Source organism: Ranitomeya imitator, chromosome 3 (genome assembly GCF_032444005.1).
Source record: "Ranitomeya imitator isolate aRanImi1 chromosome 3, aRanImi1.pri, whole genome shotgun sequence".
In the NCBI taxonomy this organism is placed as follows: Eukaryota; Metazoa; Chordata; class Amphibia; order Anura; family Dendrobatidae; genus Ranitomeya; species Ranitomeya imitator.
The window spans coordinates 44,194,034-44,217,061 of record NC_091284.1 but is presented as its reverse complement, the minus strand read 5'-3'; the positions used below and the strand labels follow the sequence as shown (position 1 = coordinate 44,217,061).

At 48.8% G+C, this 23,028-nt stretch overlaps 1 protein-coding gene across 2 annotated transcripts in view; it reads left to right on the top strand.

Moving 5' to 3' along the window:
* The window catches only part of URB1 (URB1 ribosome biogenesis homolog), a 158,766-nt gene that overhangs the window by 3,127 nt on the left and 132,611 nt on the right, over positions 1-23,028 (top strand). For both annotated transcript variants that reach the window (XM_069760845.1, XM_069760844.1), the window contains exons 3-9: positions 16,679-16,830; positions 16,961-17,093; positions 18,771-18,867; positions 19,129-19,214; positions 19,889-20,014; positions 20,701-20,831; positions 21,699-21,894. In XM_069760845.1, coding sequence (XP_069616946.1) covers positions 16,679-16,830; positions 16,961-17,093; positions 18,771-18,867; positions 19,129-19,214; positions 19,889-20,014; positions 20,701-20,831; positions 21,699-21,894 — 921 coding nt within the window. The remainder of the gene's footprint in view (positions 1-16,678; positions 16,831-16,960; positions 17,094-18,770; positions 18,868-19,128; positions 19,215-19,888; positions 20,015-20,700; positions 20,832-21,698; positions 21,895-23,028) is intronic.

Genomic DNA, 23,028 nt, shown 5'->3' with positions numbered 1-23,028 from the left:
CGCCTACCAGAGCCTGTCGGTCGGAGGAGACGAGGACGTCCATCACAGCTCCGTGGACGTCTCATTCCCCTCAGGTTAGTAACGGCGTGGGATGTTTAGGTGAGTATTTCCCCTCCATTCCCCCGGGATCTTTTCTCCAGATGTCCCCCGGTCCTCCCTCATGGCGTTTATTTTAGAGGGATCCCAGGGACAGCCACAAGGGCTGTAACTCTTTTTCCTCCTAAGCTCTCCTTCATTGGCGGCCGCACAGCCACAATGTCTCCCTTATAGAGTCTCAGCCTAGCAGGCTGCCGCGCCGCTCCCCCCTGCGGTCTCACTTCTCGGCGGCCACAATGTGTCCTGTGTCTGCACGGCGTCCTGTGTCTGCACGGCGTCCTTGGCAGGATGCCGTGCCACTTACTTTCTGCGGCGCTCCGACGCCGCCACTCTCCAGCGGCGCTCCGGCGCCGCTATTCTCAGGCGGCGCTCCGGCACCGCGATTCTCTGGCGACGCTCCGGCGCCGCGATTCTCCGGCGCCGCGATTTTCCGGCGGCGCCGGCCTCTAATTTAGGTCCCGGCTTCTGCCGGGGCCTACCTCTGGCGCCGCGACCCCGCCAGTTCCGTTCGGACAGCCTTGGCAGACTGCCGCTCTTCTCAGACTCTGCGGCGCACTGCTCCGGCGCCGCGGTTCCCTTCTCCGGCGGCGCCGGTCTCTAATTTAGGTCCCGGCTTAGGCCGGGGCCTACTTCCGGTTTCTCGGCTCCTCACTTCCGGTTCTGCGGGCGGGCTTCTTTCCCGCCCGACATACTGCGCCCTGCCCACCGGCGCCTCTGCGTCTGGCTCCACCCCCTTCCTCGTGGGTCCCTCGGCCGGTGTGCACCGCTTCTCACAGCAGCAGCACTCGCATCTTCTGTGGCTCAGCATCGCAGAATCAGCACCTCAGGGAAGTTCTCCGCCGAGGACAAGTGGGACATCTTCCAGGACCGGGTCCGTGAGTAGCTGCACTGCAGACTGACACCCCCCTCTGCCCACTGTCCCCTAACCCACTGGCATCTTCAGGGTCCCTAAAAATGTCTACCTCTAAAGGGGGCCGCTCTCGTCCCCCTACCTCTTCATCTTCTGCCTTAGTCACGTACTTTGCATGTTCGTCCTGTAACAGCAAACTTCCCTCAGGTCAGTCCTCCCCGCTGTGTCAGTCCTGCAGCAACCCGATTGTTCCCACCGCCCAGGATCCCCCGGCTGTTCCGCCCGAGAGTGATCCCCCCATCCCAGGCTGGGCCGCTTCTCTGTCACAATCGGTGGCCGATTTAACACGGGTGTCTCAAACCCTGGTGTCCGCGCTGGATCGGTTACCCCTGCAGACCCCTGCAGTGGCCAGCGGGTCGCAGGAACCGCCGCCCGAGCCCTCCTTGATTAGCCACAAAAGGTCCAGACAGGAACGTCGGTCTGAGTCCTCTTCGCGTTCCATCTCGCCGCACGGCCCTCCCCCGCGGTTGGTGTCGCACCGTTCCTCCTCCCCTGAGTCAGGCGAGGCTTTATCTGATGCGCCCTCAGAGGAGATGTCGGAGTTGGATCCTAGCCAAATCGCCACCATGAGTGAGTCGGTCCAGAACCTCATTCGGGCTATAAACCAAACCTGTGGCATTAAGGATCCCTCTACGGAACCCGCAGATCAGGCGGTTTCGTTTAGACGGGCCAAACCACCTTCAAGATTTTTTGCCCCTCATCCTGAATTCGAGGAAATCCTGACCAGAGAGAGAGAGAATCCGACCAGACGTTTTCAGAGGGGAAAACGCCTGGGGGTGTTATATCCTTTTTCACCAGATCTTACCGCCAATTGGACGGTCTCTCCCTCGGTGGATCCACCTGTGTCCAGGCTGTCCACCAACACGGTGCTCCCACTGTCCGGCGGAGCGTCTCTGAAGGATTCTAACGACAGAGTTATAGAATCCTTCGCAAAATCTGCCTTCGAAGCGGCTTCAGCAGCGCTATGCCCGGCCTTTGCTTCCACTTGGGCCTCAAAATCCATCTCAAAATGGGCCAAGGATCTGCGGCGAGGTATCCTGGACGGGGCTCCTCCCGCGCAATTAGCGGAACTTGCCAACCAGATTTCCCACGCTGGTGAATACCTGGTTTCCGCCTCCCTGGATGTCGCGTCTTGTGCGGCTCAGGCTTCCAGCAATGCCGTTGCCATCCGCCGGACCGTTTGGCTCAAGGCCTGGCAGGCGGACTTGTCCTCCAAAAAGTCCCTCACTAGTCTGCCCTTCCAGGGCTCTCGTCTCTTTGGTTCCCAGCTGGACCAGATCATTAAGGACGCCACTGGGGGCACAAGTTCCCTTCTCCCCCAGGCTAAACCTCGTCGCCCTCCTCCTAGACGGCAGTTTCGCTCGTTCCGGCCTTTTCGTCGCTTCGCTGCGTCAAACTCCTTTTCCCAGCAGCAACAGAGGCCACAGGCACGTCAAGAGAAGAAGGCGGTGTCCTTCAGGCCCACTCCGTCCTGGCGTCCTCGCTATTCCCAGGGTAGATCGTCCAGGCCCAGGACTGGAAGATCCACTTCCGCATGACTCTCGGCAAGACTCCAGCCCAACTCCCAGGTTGGGGGGCCGTCTTCTCCGTTTCAGGGACGTCTGGATTTCCGCAGTAGAGGATGCATGGGTCAGGGAAGTTGTGTCTTCGGGATACAAAATAGAGTTCGCCTCCCGACCCAGAGATCGTTTCTTCCAATCTCGTCCTCCAAAAGATCCCGCTTTGGTTCCGGGCTTCTTCGCAGCCATCGCTTCTCTGCTCAAATCCGGGGTAATCGTTCCCGTCCCAGAAAAGGAACGGTACACGGGTTTCTACTCGAACCTCTTTGTGGTACCGAAAAAAGACGGCAAGGTTCGTCCCATTCTGGACCTCAAATTGTTGAACAGGAGGGTTCGCCTGAGACACTTCAGGATGGAATCCCTTCGTTCAGTAATTGCTTCCATGGAGGCTCAGGAATTTCTATGCTCTATAGATATCCAGGACGCCTACCTACATGTTCCAATATTTCCCGGACATCACCGTTTCCTGCGCTTCGCAGTGCAACAAGATCATTTTCAGTTCGTCGCCCTGCCGTTCGGTCTCGCAACCGCGCCAAGGGTGTTCACGAAAATCATGGCGGCGCTGATGGCCATTTTGAGAGTCAGAGGCTTGGTTCTGTTTCCATACCTCGACGACATCCTCATCAAGGCTCCGTCCTTTGCTCAGGCCCACGAAAGCTTGTCCATTGTTCTCGACACCTTATCCCGTTTCGGATGGCTGGTCAACCGGAAGAAGTCCTGCCTTATTCCTTCTCAGCGCATCATCTTTCTGGGCATGCTCTTCGACACTCGTCAGTCCAGAGTCTTCCTTCCCAAGGACAAGAGATCCACCCTTTGTCGGGACATTCTCTTGCTCCAGGGTCCTCGGCCTCCCTCCCTCCGATCGGCCATGAAGGTTCTGGGGAGGATGGTAGCTACCTTGGAAGCGATTCCCTTCGCCCAATTCCATTCTCGACCCCTTCAGCAAGCCATTCTGTCTCAGTGGGACAGGTCGGTCTTCTCCCTGGATCGGCCGATCAGACTCTCCTTTCGGGTCAAGCGGTCTCTCAACTGGTGGCTGACGTCTCCTCTCATCTCCCAGGGCAGGTCCTTCCTTCCGGTTCACTGGCAGGTGGTGACAACGGATGCCAGCCTGATCGGCTGGGGTGCGGTTTTTCGCCACCTGACGGTTCAGGGCCGTTGGTCGCTGCAGGAGTCCGCGCTGCCGATCAACGTCCTCGAAATTCGGGCCATCTTTCTGTCCCTCAGCCATTGGGAAAGGATTCTCAGGGGCCTTCCAGTCCGGATCCAGACGGACAATGCCACGGCTGTGGCATATGTCAACCATCAGGGGGGGACTCGGAGCTCCTTGGCCCTTGCCGAGGTGTCCAAGATCCTCCTTTGGGCAGAGGCAACGGTTCCGGTGATATCCGCGGTGCATATCCCCGGCGTAGAAAACTGGGCCGCCGACTTCCTCAGCCGCGAGGGTCTCGCGGCAGGGGAATGGTCCCTGCATCCGGAGGTCTTCCATCAGATTTGTCTTCGATGGGGAACTCCGGATGTGGATCTCACGGCGTCTCGGATCAACAGGAAGGTTCCACAATTCGTCTCCAGGTCACGCGATCCTCTCGCAGTGGGCGTCGATGCTCTGGCCATTCCTTGGTCACAGTTCGAGATGCCCTATCTGTTCCCACCCCTTCCATTACTTCCCAAACTGTTGAAGAAGATCAAAGCGGAAGGGGTGCCGGTCATCCTGATCGCCCCGGATTGGCCCAGGAGAGCTTGGTTCGCGGAGCTCGTCAACCTTCTCGCGGACGCTCCCTGGTGCCTTCCAGACAGGCCCGATCTGCTGTCCCAGGGTCCGATCTGCCACCCGAATTCTCGGTCGCTCAGTTTAACGGCGTGGCTGTTGAGACCGCGGTTCTAAGAGCGTCCGGCCTTTCGGACCGGGTCATTCACACCATGATTCAGGCTCGGAAGCCTTCGTCTTCCAGGATCTACTACCGCACCTGGAAGGCCTACTTCCGTTGGTGCGAGTCCAACCGCGTGCCGCCTATGGTTTTTTCCCTGCCTTCTCTTTTGGCCTTCCTTCAGGCAGGACTGGATTCAGGCCTGGCTCTTAGTTCCCTGAAGGGTCAGGTCTCTGCGCTTTCCATCCTCTTTCAGAAGACCTTGGCCTCTCGGCCACAGATTAAGACCTTCTTTCAGGGGGTAGCCCACGCCGTCCCGCCGTACAGGGCCCCTGTGGAGGCATGGGACCTAAACCTGGTACTGGACGTTTTGAAGGTTTCTCCCTTTGAACCTCTTAGGGAGATTCCTCTATCAGTTTTATCTTGGAAGGTGGCCTTTCTTGTGGCCATCACGTCCATTCGCCGCGTTTCCGAGCTGGCGGCACTGTCTTGCCGCCCTCCGTTTTTGGTCATTCACCAGGACAAGGTGGTCTTCCGACCTCCACCTTCTTTTCTTCCTAAGGTGGTTTCCACCTTCCACCTCAACGAGGACATCGTTCTACCTTCCTTTTGTCCAGCTCCGACTCATCCTCTGGAGCGATCGTTGAACAAGCTGGACCTAGTCAGGGCAGTGAGGATTTATCTGGATAGAACATCCTCTTTCCGGAAGACGGATTCATTTTTCGTCATTCCTGATGGCACGCGCAGAGGCCAGCCGGCTTCTAAAGCGACTATTGCTCGCTGGATCAGAACGGCAATTTTGGAGGCTTACCGGGTCAAGAACAGAGTGCCCCCTCCTGGGATTAAGGCTCACTCTACCCGGGCAGTCGGCGCCTCCTGGGCGGTGCACCACAGGGCTTCCGCCCTACAGCTTTGCAAAGCGGCAACTTGGTCTTCCATCCACACGTTCGCCAAATTTTACAAGGTCCATACCTACGCATCGGCGGACGCCAGCCTAGGCAGAAGGATCCTGCAGGCGGCAGTGGTGAGTCCTCTGACCTGATGGAAGTCTGTTTTCCCGCCCTTGGGACTGCTTTGGGACGTCCCATGGTTCCTGTGTCCCCCAATGAGAGGCGATAAAGAAAACAGGATTTTTGGTTGCTTACCGTAAAATCTGTTTCTTGAAGCCTCCATTGGGGGACACAGCACCCTCCCAATGTTTTTGTTATATGTTCTCTGACTGTTCTCACGTTTACAGTTCTCAAGTTTGTGGTTATGGTTTTTCAACCTTGTTCTTTCTCCTACTGCTTTCTCACTAACTGAAGAGTTTAATGCCAGTCGGTGGGGTGTACACTGCAGAGGAGGAGCTAATTTTTTTATTTGCATAGTGTCAGCCTCCTAGTGGCAGCAGCATACACCCATGGTTCCTGTGTCCCCCAATGGAGGCTTCAAGAAACAGATTTTACGGTAAGCAACCAAAAATCCTGTTTTTCCACCAACATAGAAGAGGATTCTTTACTGTTAGGGCAGTGAGAATCTGGAATTGCTTGCCTGAGGAGGTGGTGATGGCGAACTCAGTCGAGGGGTTCAAGAGAGGCCTGGATGTCTTCCTGGAGCAGAACAATATTGTATCATACAATTATTAGGTTCTGTAGAAGGACGTAGATCTGGGGATTTATTATGATGGAATATAGGCTGAACTGGATGGACAAATGTCTTTTTTCGGCCTTACTAACTATGTTACTATGTTACTATACTCCGCTTACACCCACTGCAAAGCAGGCTGTCAGAGTGCAGGCGGAGTGATTACAGCTGCGCTCCCTGTATACTGAGCGGTGACTGTCGCTGCTCCCTGCACCGCCCCCATGACCCTGTAGCTGCTGCTACAGTAAGACAGGCAGGATTTCAATGCTATTTACCTGAATATTAACCCTATATCTGCAGGTAAATGGCATTTCTGCAGGTGACTGCTTCCCTTTAATGACCAGACAGTTTTTCGTTTTGCCTCTCCTATTTTTACCAGCTATGATTTTATTTTATTTATTTTTTCATTGACACGGCTGTGTGATACTTTTTAGTGCAGGACAAATTGTATTTTGTATTTCATTTTTTTTTTTTTATATATTTTTTATTGTTTACATTTCACCCCAAACAAAAATAATAATCTGTTGAATTAATTATCTAGGTTTTTATTGTTGTGTGGATACATAATGTTTTATTTTGTTGTTGTAATAAAATGTGTTTTATATTTAAAAGAAAAATATATATTTCATTTTTTTATATTGGAGCTTATAATTTTTCATTACCTTTATTAAACATTTTCTTTTACAGAAAGTGTTATACATGTTTGTTGTTCATTTTTTTTTCATAATTTGTCCCCCAAGAGATCATAAAACATCTCTGGAGAACATTTTTTTTTTTTTCTCATTGTTCATTTCTTCCCACTGTAACTTGAGCATCCATAGGATCCTGTTGTGCCAAGCGTCACTAGCAGAGCTGATCTGAGTCTGCTAGGAACCATCAGCTCTATGTTGACTGAGACCCAGCTATCATATGATTACCGTTTCATACAAAAGCATCGTCACTACCAAAACATCGGCACTACCAGAACATCGGCACTACCGGAACATCGGCCCTGCAGATGCTTCTGTTCGCTGTTTGGCACTTACTAAGTAGTATGTAGCTGACAAAGCAGAAGACAGATGTGGTAATAAACCGCTTGTAATCTCCCTGGGTACAGGAAACGACACATTGTTAGAAATAAGAACTAACACTAGTGACTGCCATTCAAAACTAAACACAGGGGTAGAAGTGCTTGTGACATCTACTTAAATGCAGTAGGCTCAGTAACCTGCATAGCTAATGTACTCTTTTAGATGAGTAGCCATTTTTTTCAGTGCCTACACCCGGAAAGACCCGTGAGTCATTTCTGTCTGTAGCTACATTTTCAGGGATTAATGAGGAGCAGTATTACATAAAAACTTGCCTCTGGATGTGCTTGTTCACGGTTTGTGTTAGAAGATACGATCTGTCCCATGGATAAGTGATAACTTATTCCAGCCGGAATAACCCTTTAAAGAGGATTTCCATAACTCGGGACAACCTTTTATTCCCCAATGTGAAATAAGAATGATCTATACTCTCCTCCTGCAACGTTCTAGTGATGTTGGCGCCGGGTTCCCCGAGGCTCTCATGACCTTATGCAACGTGACCCCTGCAGCCAATCAGCAGCCGCTGATGGACTGCAGTTTGAGGTCCTTCTTAGCGAAGTATGGCTGCATATCAATGTCACCCCATTTTCGTGAGATATCAGCATCTTTTCATTTTACATTGGGGAATATAGTTTTTAACCCCTTCATGACCCAGCCTATTTTGACCTTAAAGACCTGGCCGTTTTTTGCAATTCTGACCAGTGTCCCTTTATGAGGTAATAACTCAGGAACGCTTCAATGGATCCTAGCGGTTCTGAGACTGTTTTTTCGTGACATATTGGGCTTCATGTTAGTGGTAAATTTAGGTCAATAAATTCTGCGTTTATTTGTGATAAAAACGGAAATTTGGCGAAAATTTCAAAAATTTTGCAATTTTCACATTTTGAATTTTTATTCTGTTAAACCAGAGAGTTATGTGACACAAAATAGTTAATAAATAACATTTCCCACATGTATACTTTACATCAGCACAATTTTGGAAACAAAATTTTTTTTGCTAGGAAGTTATACGGGTTAAAATTTGACCAGCGATATCTCATTTTTACAACGAAATTTACAAAACCATTTTTTTTAGGGACCACCTCACATTTGAAGTCAGATTGAGGGGTCTATATGGCTGAAAATACCCAAAAGTGACACCATTCTAAAAACTGCACCCCTCAAGGTGCACAAAACCACATTCAAGAAGTTTATTAACCCTTCAGGTGCTTCACAGCAGCAGAAGCAACATGGAAGGAAAAAATGAACATTTAACTTTTTAGTCACAAAAATGATGTTTTAGCAACAATTTTTTTATTTTCCCAATGGTAAAAGGAGAAACTGAACCACGAAAGTTGTTGTCCAATTTGTCCTGAGTACGCTGATACCTTATATGTGGGGGTAAACCACTGTTTGGGCGCACGGCTGGGCTTGGAAGGGAAGGCGCGCCATTTGACTTTTTGAATGAAAAATTGGCTGCACTCTTTAGCGGACACCATGTCACATTTGGAGAGCCCCCGTGTGCCTAAAAATTGGAGCTCCCCAACAAGTGACCCCATTTTGGAAACTAGACACCCCAAGGAACTTATCTATATGCATAGTGAGCACTTTAAACCCCCAGGTGCTTCACAGAAGTTTATAATGCTTCACAAATTGATCCGTAAAAATGAAAAAGTACTTTTTTTCACAAAAAATTTCTTTTCGCCTCAATTTTTTCATTTTTACATGGGCAATAGGATAAAATTTGTTGGGCAATTTCTCCCGAGTACGCCGATACCTCATATGTGGGGGTAAACCACTGTTTGGGCACATGGTAAGGCTCGGAAGGGAAGGAGCGCCATTTGACTTTTTGAATGAAAAATTATCTCCATCGTTAGCGGACACCATGTCGCGTTTGGAGAGACCCTGTGTGCCTAAACATTGGAGCTCCCCCACAAGTGACCCCATTTTGGAAACTGGACCCCCCAAGGAACTTATCTAGATGCCTAGTGAGTATTTTAAACCCTCAGGTGCTTCACAAATTGATCCATAAAAATGAAAAAGTACTTTTTTTTTTCACAAAAAATTTCTTTTCGCCTCAATTTTTTCATTTTTACATGGGCAATAGGATAAAATGGAGCCTAAAATTTGTTGGGCAATTTCTCCCGAGTACGCCGATACCTCATATGTGGGGGTAAACCACTGTTTGGGCACATGGTAAGGCTCGGAAGGGAAGGAGCGCCATTTGACTTTTTGAATGAAAAATTATCTCCATCGTTAGCGGACACCATGTCGCGTTTGGAGAGCCCCTGTGTGCCTATGCATTGGAGCTCCCCCACAAGTGACCCCATTTTGGAAACTAGACCCCCCAAGGAACTTATCTAGATGCATACTGAGCACTTTAAACCCCCAGGTGCTTCACAGAAGTTTATAACGCAGAGCCATGAAAATAAAAAATAATTTTTCTTTCCTCAAAAATGATTTTTTAGCCTGGAATTTCCTATTTTGCCAACGGTAATAGGAGAAATTGGACCATAAATGTTGTTGTCCAGTTTGTCTTGAGTACGCAGATACCCCATATGTGGGGGTAAACCACTGTTTGGGCGCACGGCAGGGCTCGGAAGGGAAGGCACGCCATTTGGCTTTTTAAATGGAAAATTAGCTCCAATCATTAGCGGACACCATGTCGCGTTTGGAGAGCCCCGGTGTGCCTAAACATTGGAGATCCCCCACAAATGACCCCATTTTGGAAACTAGACCCCCAAAGGAACTAATCTAGATGTGTGGTGAGCACTTTGAACCCTCAAGTGCTTCACAGAAGTTTATAACGCAGAGCCATGAAAATAAAATAAAAAAATTTCTTTTCTCAAATGATTTTTTAGCCCGCAATTTTTTATTTTCTCAAGGGTAACAGGAGAAATTTGACCCCAATATTTGTTGTCCAGTTTCTCCTGAGTATGGTGATACCCCATATGTGGGGGTAAACTACTGTTTGGGCACACGTCGGGGCTCGGAAGTGAAGTTTTGAAATGCAGACTTTGATGGAATGCTCTACGGGCGTCACGTTGCGTTTTGCAGAGCCCCTGATGTGGCTAAACAGTAGAAACCCCCCACAAGTGACCTCATTTTGGAAAGACCCCGAAAGGAACTAATCTAGATATGTGGTGAGCACTTTCAACCCCCAAGTGCTTCACAGAAGTTTATAACGCAGAGCTGTGAAAATAATAAATACGTTTTCTTTCCTCAAAAATAATTTTTAGCCCAGAATTTTTTATTTTCCCAAGGGTTACAGGAGAAATTGGACCCAAAAAGTTGTTGTCCAGTTTCTCCTGAGTACGCTGATACCCCATGTGTGGGGGTAAACCACTGTTTGGGCGCACGTCGGGGCTCAGAAGGGAAGTAGTGACTTTTGAAATGCAGACTTTGATGGAATGGTCTGCGGGCGTCACGTCACGTTGCGTTTGCAGAGCCCCTGGTGTGCCTAAACAGTAGAAACCCCCCACAAGTGACCCCATTTTGGAAACTAGACCCCCCCAAGGAACTTATCTAGATATGTGGTGAGAACTTTGAACCCCCAAGTGCTTCACAGACGTTTACAACGCAGAGCCGTGAAAATAAAAAATCATTTTTCTTTCCTCAAAAATGATGTTTTAGCAAGCAATTTTTTATTTTCTCAAGGGTAACAGGAGAAATTGGACCCCAGTAATTGTTGCGCAGTTTGTCCTGACTATGCTGGTACCCCATATGTAGGGGTAAACCACTGTTTGGGCACACGTCGGGGCTCGGAAGGGAGGGAGCACCATTTGACTTTTTGAATAAAAGATTGGCTGGAATCAATGGTGGCGTCCATGTTGCGTTTGGAGACCCCCTGATGTGCCTAAACAGTGGAAACCCCTCAATTCTAACGCCAACACACCCCTAACCCTTATCCCAACTGTAGCCGTAACCCTAACCACAACCCTAATCCCAACACACCCCTAGCCCTAACCACAACCCTAATTCCAACCCAACCCTAAGGCTATGTGCCCACGTTGCGGATTCGTGTGAGATTTTTCCGCACCATTTTTGAAAAATCCGCAGGTAAAAGGCACTATGTTTTACCTGCGGATTTACCGCGGATTTCCAGTGTTTTTTTTGTGCGGATTTCACCTGCGGATTCCTATTGAGGATCAAGTGTAAAACGCTGCGGAATCCGCACAAAGAATTGACATGCTGCGGAAAATACAACGCAGCGTTTCCGCGCGGTATTTTCCGCACCATGGGCACAGCGGATTTGGTTTTCCATATGTTTACATGGTACTGTAAACCTGATGGAACACTGCTGCGGATCCACAGCGGCAAATCCACACCGTGTGCACATAGCCTAATTCTAAAGGTATGTGCACACGCTGCGGAAAACGCTGCGGATCCGCAGCAGTTTCCCATGAGTTTACATTTCAATGTAAACCTATGGGAAACAAAAATCGCTGTACACATGCTGCAGAAAAACTGCACGGAAACGCAGGGGTTTTACAGCTGCATGTCACTTCTTTCTGCGGATTCCACAGCGGTTTTACAGCTGCTCCAATAGAAAATCGCAGTTGTAAAACCGCAGTGAAATGCGCAGAAAAACCGCGGTAAATCCGCGATAAATCCGCAGCGGTTTAGCAATGCGGATTTATCAAATCCGCTGCGGAAAAATCCGCAGAGGACCAGAATACGTGTGCACATACCGTACCCTACCCCTAACCCTACCCCTAACCCTACCCCTAACCCTACCTCTACCCCTAACCCTACCCCTAACCCTAGTTCTAACTCCAACCTTAGTGGGGAAAAAAAAAATTCTTTATTTTATTATTGTCCCTACCTATGGGGGACAAAGTGTGGGGGGGGGGGGGGTTATTTACTGTTTTACTGCGCATGCGCCCGCCATTTTGGAACATGGCGGCGCTCAGGAAAGAAGACGGACGGACCCTGGGAGGCTAGGTAAGTATAAGGGGGGGGAGATCAGGGCACACGGGGGGGAGGGGGGGGGGTGGATCGGAGCATGGGGGGGTGGATCGGTGTGCGGGCGGGTGGATCGGTGTGCGGGGGGGTGGATCGGTGTGCGGGGGGGTGGATCGGTGTGCGGGGGAGTGGATCGGTGTGCAGGGGGGGTGGATTGGAGCATGGGGGGTGGGATTGGAGCACGAGGGGAGCGGACAGGAGGACGGGGGAGCGGAGCACAGGACGGAGGGGAGCGGACCACAGATCGGAGGGCTGGGGGGGCGATCGGTGGGGTGGGGTCGGGGCACAAAAGTGTTTCCAGCCATGGCCGATGATATTGCAGCATCGGCCATGGCTGGATTGTAATATTTCACCAGTTTTTTAGGTGAAATATTACAAATCGCTCTGATTGGCAGTTTCACTTTCAACAGCCAATCAGAGCGATCGTAGCCACGGGGGAGGGTGAAGCCACCCCCCCTGGGCTAAACTACCACTCCCCCTGTCCCTGCAGATCGGGTGAAATGGGAGTTAACCCTTTCACCGGATCTGCAGGGACGCGATCATTCTGTGACACAGCATATGCGTCACAGGTCGGATTGGCACCGACTTTCATGACGCATACGCTGTGTCACAGGTCGGGAAGGGGTTAAGAAGTTATTGTGCACAACCTCTTTAGGGTTCATCTATGTTATAATTACATATAATAATGTACCGTTATACATTTTCTCCTACACCTCATTGGGGGACACAGGACCATGGGTGTTATGCTGCTGCCACTAGGAGGACACTAAGTAATACAGAAAGAATTAACTCCTCCCCTGCAGTATACACCCTCCTGCTGGCTCTCAGTGAACCAGTTCTTGCTTAGTGTCTGTAGGAGGCACTTGGGTCTGCTTTCAGACCCCACAGTTTTTATTTTTATTCTATTTTTCCATTTAACGGAGCAAATGGGGGGCGACAGATCCTTTCTAGGTTCCAATCTCCCCCGAACCATCAACAGGCAAGAACGCGGAGCGTCCCTCCCCGTACCCTTTCCTGCACCGTTGGATGCCAGCCCTGAGCTCACTTTACGGGCGACGGTTCCTTCACGTTCCGATCTCCCCACTCCATAGCAGGCGACCACATGGAGTAGCCCTCCATCTACCTCTCCTGGAGCCAGGTGCATAGCCGAACATGATGTTTATGGCGTCCGTGCAGCCCCCCCCACTGCATCACCACTGTTATAGCGGATGATGGAAGGTGGCAGAAGCTCTCCCCCCCCCTCCCTGACTACGGCGACGGTGGATTGAGCACCGGCCCACCGCACCTACCGTGAGTACACCTGCGGGGCCGAGACACGGGGAGGTCCTGGTCCCTGGGATAAGAAATCGCTTTTTCCTGTCTTCTCTTCCCAGGGCAAAGGCATCAGAGTTCTTCCAGGCCATAAGCTCTCTTAAAGAAGACGGGGTTATTTTCCCGGTCCCTCAAAGCGAAAGGTTTCAAGGTTTTTATTCAACCCTGTTCATTGTTCCAAAGAAGGACGGTACAGTACGGCCCATACTGGACCTAAAACTGCTGAACAAGTTCGTCAGGGTATGACGGTTCCGAATGGAATCGCTTTACTCTGTCATCGCCTCCATGGAAAAGGCGAGTTCCTGGTGTCTATAGACATCCAGGACACTTACCTCCACATTCCAATTTTCCCTTCTCACCAGAGGTTCCTTCGCTTCGCAGTTCAGGAACAACACTTCCAATTCGTTGCTTTGCCCTTCGGTCTCGCCACCGCTCCCAGGGTATTCAAGGTCACGGCGGCCGCCGTGGCCATCCTTCACAACCAAGGTGTGGTGGTGCTACCGTATCTAGACGATATCCTCATCAAAGGCCCCTCTTTCTGCGCCTGCAAGGAGGCTGTGAACATCACAATAGATTCTCTTTCTCGCCTGGGTTGGAAGATAAACTTCAAAAAAATCTTCCTCAGTACCGGCTCAGCAAATTTCCTTTCTAGGAATGATACTGGACTCGTCCCAGGGGTTGGTGCTTCTTCCCCGGGAAAAGATCTCAGCCTTACAGCGGGAAGCTCAGAAGCTCTTTCAACCTCGCACTCACTCTCTGCCCTTCAGTATCAGAGTCCTCGGCAGGATGGTAGCAGATATGGAGGCGGTTCCATTTGCCCAATTACACCTCCGTCCCTTACATCATGCCTCCCTGGCTGTTTGGGACAGGAACCCGTTCTCCCTCGACTGTCGGTTCTTCCTTCCCCACCGAGCCAGACAGTCTCTCAGGTGGTGGACATTAAAGTCCTCCCTGAACCAGTATATTGGCTAGTTGTGACAACAGATGCCAGTCTTCTAGGCTGGGGAGCGGTGCTCCTTCATCACACTGCTCAGGGCCGCTGGTCTCTTCAGGAATCACGCCTTCCGATCAACATCTTTGATATTCGGACAATCAGGTTAGCTCTTCTCCAATTCCATCCCTTCCTGGCAGGTCGTCCCATCAGGATTTAGCCCGACAATGCCACTGCAGTGGTATACATCAACCGACAAGGGGGAACCCGCAGCATGGCAGCCATGAACGAGGTAGGCTACATTCTCCGTTGGGCCGAGGAAAACCGCTCAATGATTTCTGTGGTTCACATCCCGGGAGTGGACAATTGGGAGGCAGACTTCCTCAGTCGGCAATGCCTCGACTCCGGGGAGTGATCTCTCCATCCTGAGATCTTCCACCAGATCCGCTGTCGTTGGGGCTCCCCGGACGTGGATCTGATGGCCTCACGGCTAAATTCCAAGGTTCCCGACTTCATAGCTCGGTCCCACGATCCAGCAGCAATCGGGGCAGATGCACTCGTACTGCCGTGGCATCATTTTCGGCTTTCGTACATACTTCCCCCGCTCCCCTTACTGCCGAGAGTCATCAAGAAGATCATAGCGGAGGGAGTACTGGTAATCCTGATTGCACCAGATTGGCCGGGCCAGGCGTGGTACGCGGAACTAGTTCAACTAGTCGCCGATGTTCCCTGGGGATTACCAAATCGCACAAACCTGCTATCACAGGGCCCCATGTACCACCAGAAGTCCGAGGTCTTGTGTTTGACGGCATGGCTGTTGAGTCCTGGGTTCCAACCCAGCCAGGTTTCTCTCCGGAAGTCTTCTCTACCATGATCAGCGCTAGAAAGCCTACGTCTATGCGCTTTTATCATTGCACTTGGGAAACCTTCTTTTCCTGGTGCAACGACCGGGGACGTTCTCCTCTTGAACTTTCCATTCCTTCCATCCTCGAATTTTTACAAACGGGTTTGGACTTAGGTCTCGCCCGTAGTTCTCAAGGGGCAGATTTCAGCCCTGTCTGTTCTGTTCCAGCGCAGGATTGCCAACGGATTACAAGTGAAGACGTTCATTCAGGGAGTCTCCCATAGGGTGCTGCCCTATAAGATGCCGTTGGAACCATGGGACCTTAATCTGGTCCTCGGAGTCTTGCAAGAAGCTCCTTTCGTACCTCTCCAGGAGGTTTCCCTGTCCCTTCTTTCATGAAAGGTTGGCTTACTGGTCGCGGTCACGTCCATTAGACGAGTCTCAGAGCTGGCGGCTCTGTCTTGTCAAGTTCCGTTCCTGAATTTTCATCAGAATAAGGTGGTTTTCAGAACCTTCAGATCCTTTTTTTGCCAAAAGTTGTTTCATCCTTTCATCTCATTCAGGAGATTGTCTTACCGTCTCTCTGTCCGGCACCAGTACATCGCATCGAGAAGACCCTCCACACACTCGATTTAGTGAGAGCTCTCAAGAGATATGTCTCGCGGACGGCGTCCTTCCGCAGGTCAGATGCACTATTCGTGCTCCCGGAAGGCCAAGGAAGGGGTTTCCCGCTTCCAAGGCGACAATAGCAAAATGGATTCGTTCAGCTATTCAGGAGTCCTACCGAGTCAGAGGTCATTCTGTCCCAGCAGGGATTAAGGCTCATTCCACTCGGTCAGTTGGTGCGTCTTGGGCCATCCGGCACCAAGCTTCGGCAGCACAAGTTTGCAAAGCTGCGACCTGGTCCAGTCTGCATACGTTTACAAAACATTACCATATTCATTCTCAGGCCTCGGCAGATGCGACCGTCGGCAGACGAATTTTGCAAGCGGCTGTGTCGCATCTGTATCCTGTGGGTACAAGGAGCAATTACAGTTGATTTGTTCCCCACCCAGGGACTGATTTAGGATGTCCCATGGTCCTGTTCCCCAATGAGGCGTAGGAGAAACAGGGATTTTTGTGTACTCACCGTAAAATCCTTTTCTCCGAGCCAATCATTGGGGGACACAGCACTCACCCTGTTAGGCTAACGGCTTTGGTTTTCTGTGTTGCCTTTGGTTTTGACATAGTTCATCCTGGTTAAATGTTAAGCTCCTACTGCTTTGTTACCGAACTGGTTCACTTGGAGCCAGCAGGAGGGTGTATACTGCAGGGGAGGAGCTATTCTTTCTGTATTACTTGGTGTCCTCCTAGTGGCAGCAGCATAACACCCATGGTCCTGTGTCCCCCAATGATTGGCTCGGAGAAAAGGATTTTATGGCGAGTACACAAAAATCCCTGTTTTCCACCTTTTTCCTTTGCACTTTTTATATTTCTGTGAACTGGGGATAAAATGTTATTCAGAATTTCCACATTATTTTTTTAGATGATGATAATTATCCAAGTCCTGGAAGCCATCTTGCTGCGGACGGCAGGTGACCTGACACATCTCGGGGCTGCCGGGGTCAACATAGTGAAGAACTTGTTGAATTCACACATGAAACTGATCTACTCATCTGTCTACTCATCTACCCACAGGTAAAGCCCCGGAGGTGCAGCCGTAGGTGTAGGAACATGGTTCCTCTGCTATTGACTGAGATGGCATTTGATTCTCGTTGTGATCAGAGAAAGTAACGATCCCGTTCCTTTTATTCAATGACTTGCACAGGATGTCGCGACTTGGCCTCAATTTACTCTCCGCAATGGTCACGCAAGGTCCGGACTGCGCCAGGGACGTCTTCAGCCATTTCGATTTCACTAACAAGTTTTTACCAGGATTGCTAAAAAAGAGAGATAAACAGGTAAGAGGCCCCAGAGGAGTATTGTAACACTCGGAGAGACTCCGGGATCCACTTCTGTGGATTATCAGCATCCGGACTGTGCTTACTATTCTATGGATGGACCAGAGAGGTGGTCCCCGCTGATCGCCCTTTATTAGCCGGAGTGAAGAATTAAAGCAAACAGCTGCTTCCCTCTAGAGGACCTGACTCCCCCATGCTGTACAGATCACTGATTATATTGGTTTCCGCAGATATGGGGTGGGCTGCTCTAGTATTTCATTCAATAATTCCCCAAAGTGGTGGCTTAAAGAGATTCACCACATTTTAGAAAAGTGGTCCCCAAACAGACACTAGTACTCGCCTCCCCAATCGGTACCCCTGACGCTGCTCCCATTTCTTCTCCAGCCAATCGTTGCGCTCAACAGCTCTGCCAATGTAGACTACATGGGCCGCCAAGCTCAGAGATTGGCTGCAGTACTGATGTGGCGTCACTGCTGCTGTCAATATACAGATGGGAGCAGCGGTGGGCAGCCAGTGCTAGATCAGAGAAGGTGAGTAATACCTCTATTTATGTGATTACAAGTATCTGATAATTTAGAGTGAAAGTCGAAAAAAAAAAAACTTTTAAAAGGGATGTTCCTCAATGGACAATTATCGCCTATTTTCAAAGCAGGAGAAAAATGTCTGATCACTGGAACCCCACCATGGCCGGCGAGTGGGAGTTGGATGTATCCAATATGTACCGCGGCTGTGGATGTATCTCGGCTGCTCCGCTCGGTGTCCATGGAGCTGATGGAAAGAGCCAGTTGCTCTCCTTTGAGTGGAGTAAGACTGCTCCAGTGATTGGCATGGTCCCCATCAATCAGGTCATTTATCACCAGAGTTGAGCGAATCTGATCGGGTCCCTCCTTATTCGGCAAGCTATAGCGCTTGTCGAATAAGCTGCAGAGGGAACCCGGATACATGGAGCGCGCCGGCTGATCGGCGCCGCAGCTGCATGTGTCACGGCTGTCACTGTCACAGCACATGCATGGAGAGCCTGTGTGTTGGGCTGCCCATGCATGGGTTGTGACAGTCACACAGCCGCGACACATGCAGCTGCGGCGCCAATCAGCTGGCGCGCTCCATGTATCTGGGTTCCCTCTGCAGCTTATTCGACAAGCGCTATAGCTTGCTGAATAAGGAGGGACCCGATCAAATTGGCTCAACTCTATTTATCACCTGTCCTTTGGATCCATGGCAAATGTCCAGGGTGGGACACTGACACACGCTGTCCATTCCCCGGGCAACATGTATCAGGCACTGGCTGTATGATCTCAGCCATGTCTGCGTTTCAGAATAAAAATGTCTCCAGGAACTGAGTTGCACGGGAGACTAGTTGGACGGGCGGTTATCCGATGGCTTTTTTCTTACTTTAAATATGGACCAAAGTGGTCCTAAAATGAAAACAAAACACATTTCCCAAGAAGCCGCCTCTCTTCCTTACTATTTCTTTCTTATCCGGCAGGGAAGTGTCATGTAAGCGATCAGAGGTCACTGATTGCCTGCAGCGGTCAGATTCTGTTTCATAAGAAAGCGAAGATGTGACTTCACTACTGCAGCCAAACTGATGCTCCTGCCAGCAACAGTATGGAGAAGTCACGGAAGGAGTCTCCATCCATATTCATGTCTATGATATTATTTTTCCTTTCATCGCAGGGTAGACCTGATGTCCGAATGGCTTATATCCAGTTTGCACTTTCCTTCTTTATTTCTGGAGACAACAACACAATTGTGCAGGTTCTGGAGCTCAAAGGTTTGTAATTCTGGAGATAAATCTAGAAATGTCTGGGGCTGATTATAAATGTTGTTATAGTATAATATTCGTGTCATCATACAACGTACTCTAATATCTAGTGCAGTAACATAGCAGTGGCCTGTAGATGGCACTTTTGCGTTTGTTATCCACTAGTCCTATGCAATACACATAAAGTTGTGCGACTGCTCCCCAGGCGATAGATCTCCTTATTTCTGCTTATTTTCTTACTATATATTATCATGTTGTTTCATTTTCTAGATTTTCTTGGTGAGATTTTCAGCACTGGAGTAAAGGAAGACAGAATGTCCACCATAAACCTGCTGCTTTCTTTGCTGCAAACCAAGGTGATGGCAATGTGCTGATCGTGGATTTAAAAGGGGTATCCAAAATTATTTGCAGAAAAAAGAACTTGCACATTACTTATTAACTTGCCTTCCTCTTCAGCGCTGCTGCTGTGGCACCCTGATACTCTATCATAGCTATCTTGGAGTGCTGCTGTTCTGACTATCCTCAAGTTGTCTACTGCAGTCACTCGCTGACCTGAGCGGCAACCATTACTGCTGAAGCATAGTGATTGGCTGCAGCGGTCACTTGACTCATTACAACTAAAAATCCGTGAATGACCTACAAGAGCAGCGGATCGGTGGGTGATTTACATGGATTACTAGAAGTGCTTTTGATATTTTAATGTGTCCTCTGCTTCTGGTCGTTTAAAAAAAAAAAAAGTTAGAAAATTAGGTGACTTATTTAAATAATGTGCCAAATTTATTATGAGCCGTCTGCCAATAAATACATATTTGGCACCTTAGATCCACCGCTATAGCTTGGACACTGGTGTATGAAGCGCTAGTCTTAATAAATTTCCTCCTAGAGATTGTCTTGGTAAATTCTATCATTGATGGACAGGAAATCAGATTGGAGGTATAACATGGTTGTCCTTTATATGATGTGTGCCCATACAGCTATTATATGTGTTCTACTTTTATGTTTTTTGTATTTTTTTTTTTACATCCTTCAGGTTATTCACAATAAAGCGATCACGAAGACGCAGAAAGTTCACTTTTTCACACCGATGGTTTTGAATCACATCGCCTCTCTGTACCGCTGGAATGGGATTGTAGATGTGAGCACCAAGGACGTCCAGGTACTGTCCCTGCAGGAGAACGCCACTTTGGGTTGTACCGGATTTAAAATTTTCTACTATAATTTGGGTCCCATTACTCTGTCGCCTCACTGGGGGACACAGGACCAAGGAATGATACACAGGATTCGGAAGGCATCTGTGACTCTGACTCAAACAGGGAAACGGTGGGGTCTCTGGTATCATTCCATGGTCCTGTGTCCCCCAATTAGAGGCTAAGAGAAAGAGATTTTACGGTGAGTACACAAAAATCTCCTTTTTTGCCCCCTCTGCTTTTAAAGGGAACCTGTCACCGTGAAAATGCAAAATCTGGAGGCAGCATGTTTTAGAGCAGGAGGAGCTGAGCAGATTGCTATATGATTTTGTAAGAAACTGTTCAGCATAACTTGTGTTTGTAATTAACTAATCCTCTGCGTTTTCTGGAGTTTTGGGTCCAGTGGGCGGTCCTATCGGTGACTCACAGCTATCTCGATCACTGATAGCACCGCCCACTGGACCAAAAACCCCAGAAAGAGCAGAGGTGTAAATGATCGTAACACAGGTTATATTGAATATCTTCTCACAAAACTATATAGTGATCTACTCTGTGTTCCCTGCTGTATAGCATGCATGATTTTTAGCCTCAGATATATGCATAAAAAATGCCATTGAAAGTGAACAATCCTTTTTAATAATCACTTTTCATTTAGGACATTAAAGATCCAAAAGAAGCTGGAAAACAAATAATCCGGGAGCTGGTCCACAACCTCCTCATGGATCTGTGCTGCTCCATGAAGCATGGTATTAACTTCTATGACCCAAGTCTGGGGACAGCAGCAAGGTGATTATTTATTTTTTTTGGGTTGTGCTGCAATTAAGGCTACTTTCACACTTGCGTTGTTTGGCGTACGTCGCAATGCGTCGTTTTGGTGAAAAAACGTATCCTGCAAATGTGCCCGCAGGATGCGTTTTTTCTCCATAGACTTGTATTACCGACGCATTGCGACGTATGGCCACACGTCGCATCCGTCGTGCAACGGATGCGTCGTGTTTTTGGCAGACGAGACGCACAACAAAATGTTCAATGTAACGTTTTTTTGAGCGTCGTGTCCGCCATTTTCGACCGCACATGCGCGGCTGAAACTCCGCCCCCTCTTCCCCGCTCAACGCAATGGGCAGCGGATGCGTTGTAAAACTGCATCCACTACCCACATTGTGCTACATTTAACACACTGTCCGTCGGTACGTCAGACGGACGGTTTGCGACTGCCCCGTACCGACGCAAGTGTGAAAGTAGCCTAACATGGGGATACACACAGGGGAAGATTTAAATACATTTATGGAAAAAATGCAGCCATTATGCATTGCAGTAATTCAGATGGTGTCCTTCATGTTGTCTGGTTTTCCTACATTTTTTCTATTTTGTGTCTCTAAACCATTTGTTTTGCTACCGGGGTTTCGTAAAAAAATGTTGCACCCTTTAACTTTTATAGCTTAATGTATCCGTGGACTTAGCAGATTGCAGAGCAAGTTACCAGTAGACTTTTGTTTAAAAAAAAAAAATTAAAAAATACTGCAGGTTCTCCTTAAATTTTTAAAGAAAGTTTTTACAAATATATATTTAATATTTTAAAATAAAAATAGATATTATAAAATTAAATATTTAAAATAATATTTTATATGTGCTGGTATGATGTTTTACGACTAGGGCTGGAAATCTGGTCCTTCTTCGTTTTCTTGTTGGACTGAAGACGGCAACTGAAGATGAATTAGTGGGCGCCCTGGTGGTAAATGTACTGAAAGTTTGTCCGGATTTGCTGGGTCGCTACTTTAAGGAAATCCAGTACTCCTTTACTCCTCGGGTCAAGTCAACGTGGCTGGATAATATACGACTGCTTAGAAAGGTCAGAACCAGATGTCGTCCTCTACGTCCCCTCGTTCTCTGTGGATAGTATGATCGGAATTATTAAAGCAGCATTTTTCGCTGTATTTTGTGGCCATTTTGCTGGCTTTTTTCACTAACACATGTTACATTAACCCCTTTTCGACATCCGGCGTACAAGTATGGCGCATGTCAGGTGGAGGTTTATGGAGCAAGTCCAGGACCTGTGCCCTCACCATCCACCGAATCTGCCTTTAACAGCAATGCTCCGATCTCTGCTGTCAAACACATTTAATGCCGTTGTTCATCTGCCACTAGGCAGGCGGCCCACTTCGGGCGTTTATCGGCCCATGGACAACCTGATCAGCATGGCATCTGGTGGCCTCCTGAACAACCCCCATGGCTGCCATGTTTGGACTCCTGCAAAGCCCAGCCATCCAAACATTTAAAGGGGTATTTCCATGACCAAGATCTTATCCCAATATGTAGTAGGCGTAATAATATGTTATCAATTGCCTCCAATTAGAAATGTAGTATAGTTCTTCAGATAGCCTATGTCGCGTACACCATTTTCAGAGTATTGTAGAAGCTTAGGTATCCCTGGTTACGACCACTCATACAGTGACAGTCAGCCGTTGGTGGTCGTAACCATGGATACCCAAACTACTGCAATGCTCTACAGTGGGTAAGCGACATAGCGAATCAGAAGAACTATAATTCAGTTCTAATTGGAGGTATTTGCTAATATTATTATTATTATTATTATACTACCTACTACATATTGGGGATAGGATATCGGAGATGAGCATACCCTTTTTAAAGATGATCAAAACATCTCCAGTTCCCGAACTTGGCATCAATAGAAATTATAAGCTCGCTACTCAGAAACAAACTCTCACAGAGGTGTATTGGTGGAAAAATAAAAAATAGTTACGGGCCTCATAGAATGGTGAGTTATCACGAAGTCTGGTGCTTTTAATTAAACCAGCTCAGTAGCATCCTTTACTGTAGGAACTTTATTAGGGACACTTAGCAGCATTATTGATAATAAGTCTTATTTAGCAACAGCTCTGCCAATGTAGACTACATGGGCCGCCAAGCTCAGAGATTGGCTACAGCACTGATGTGGCGCCACTGCTGCTGTCAATATACAGAT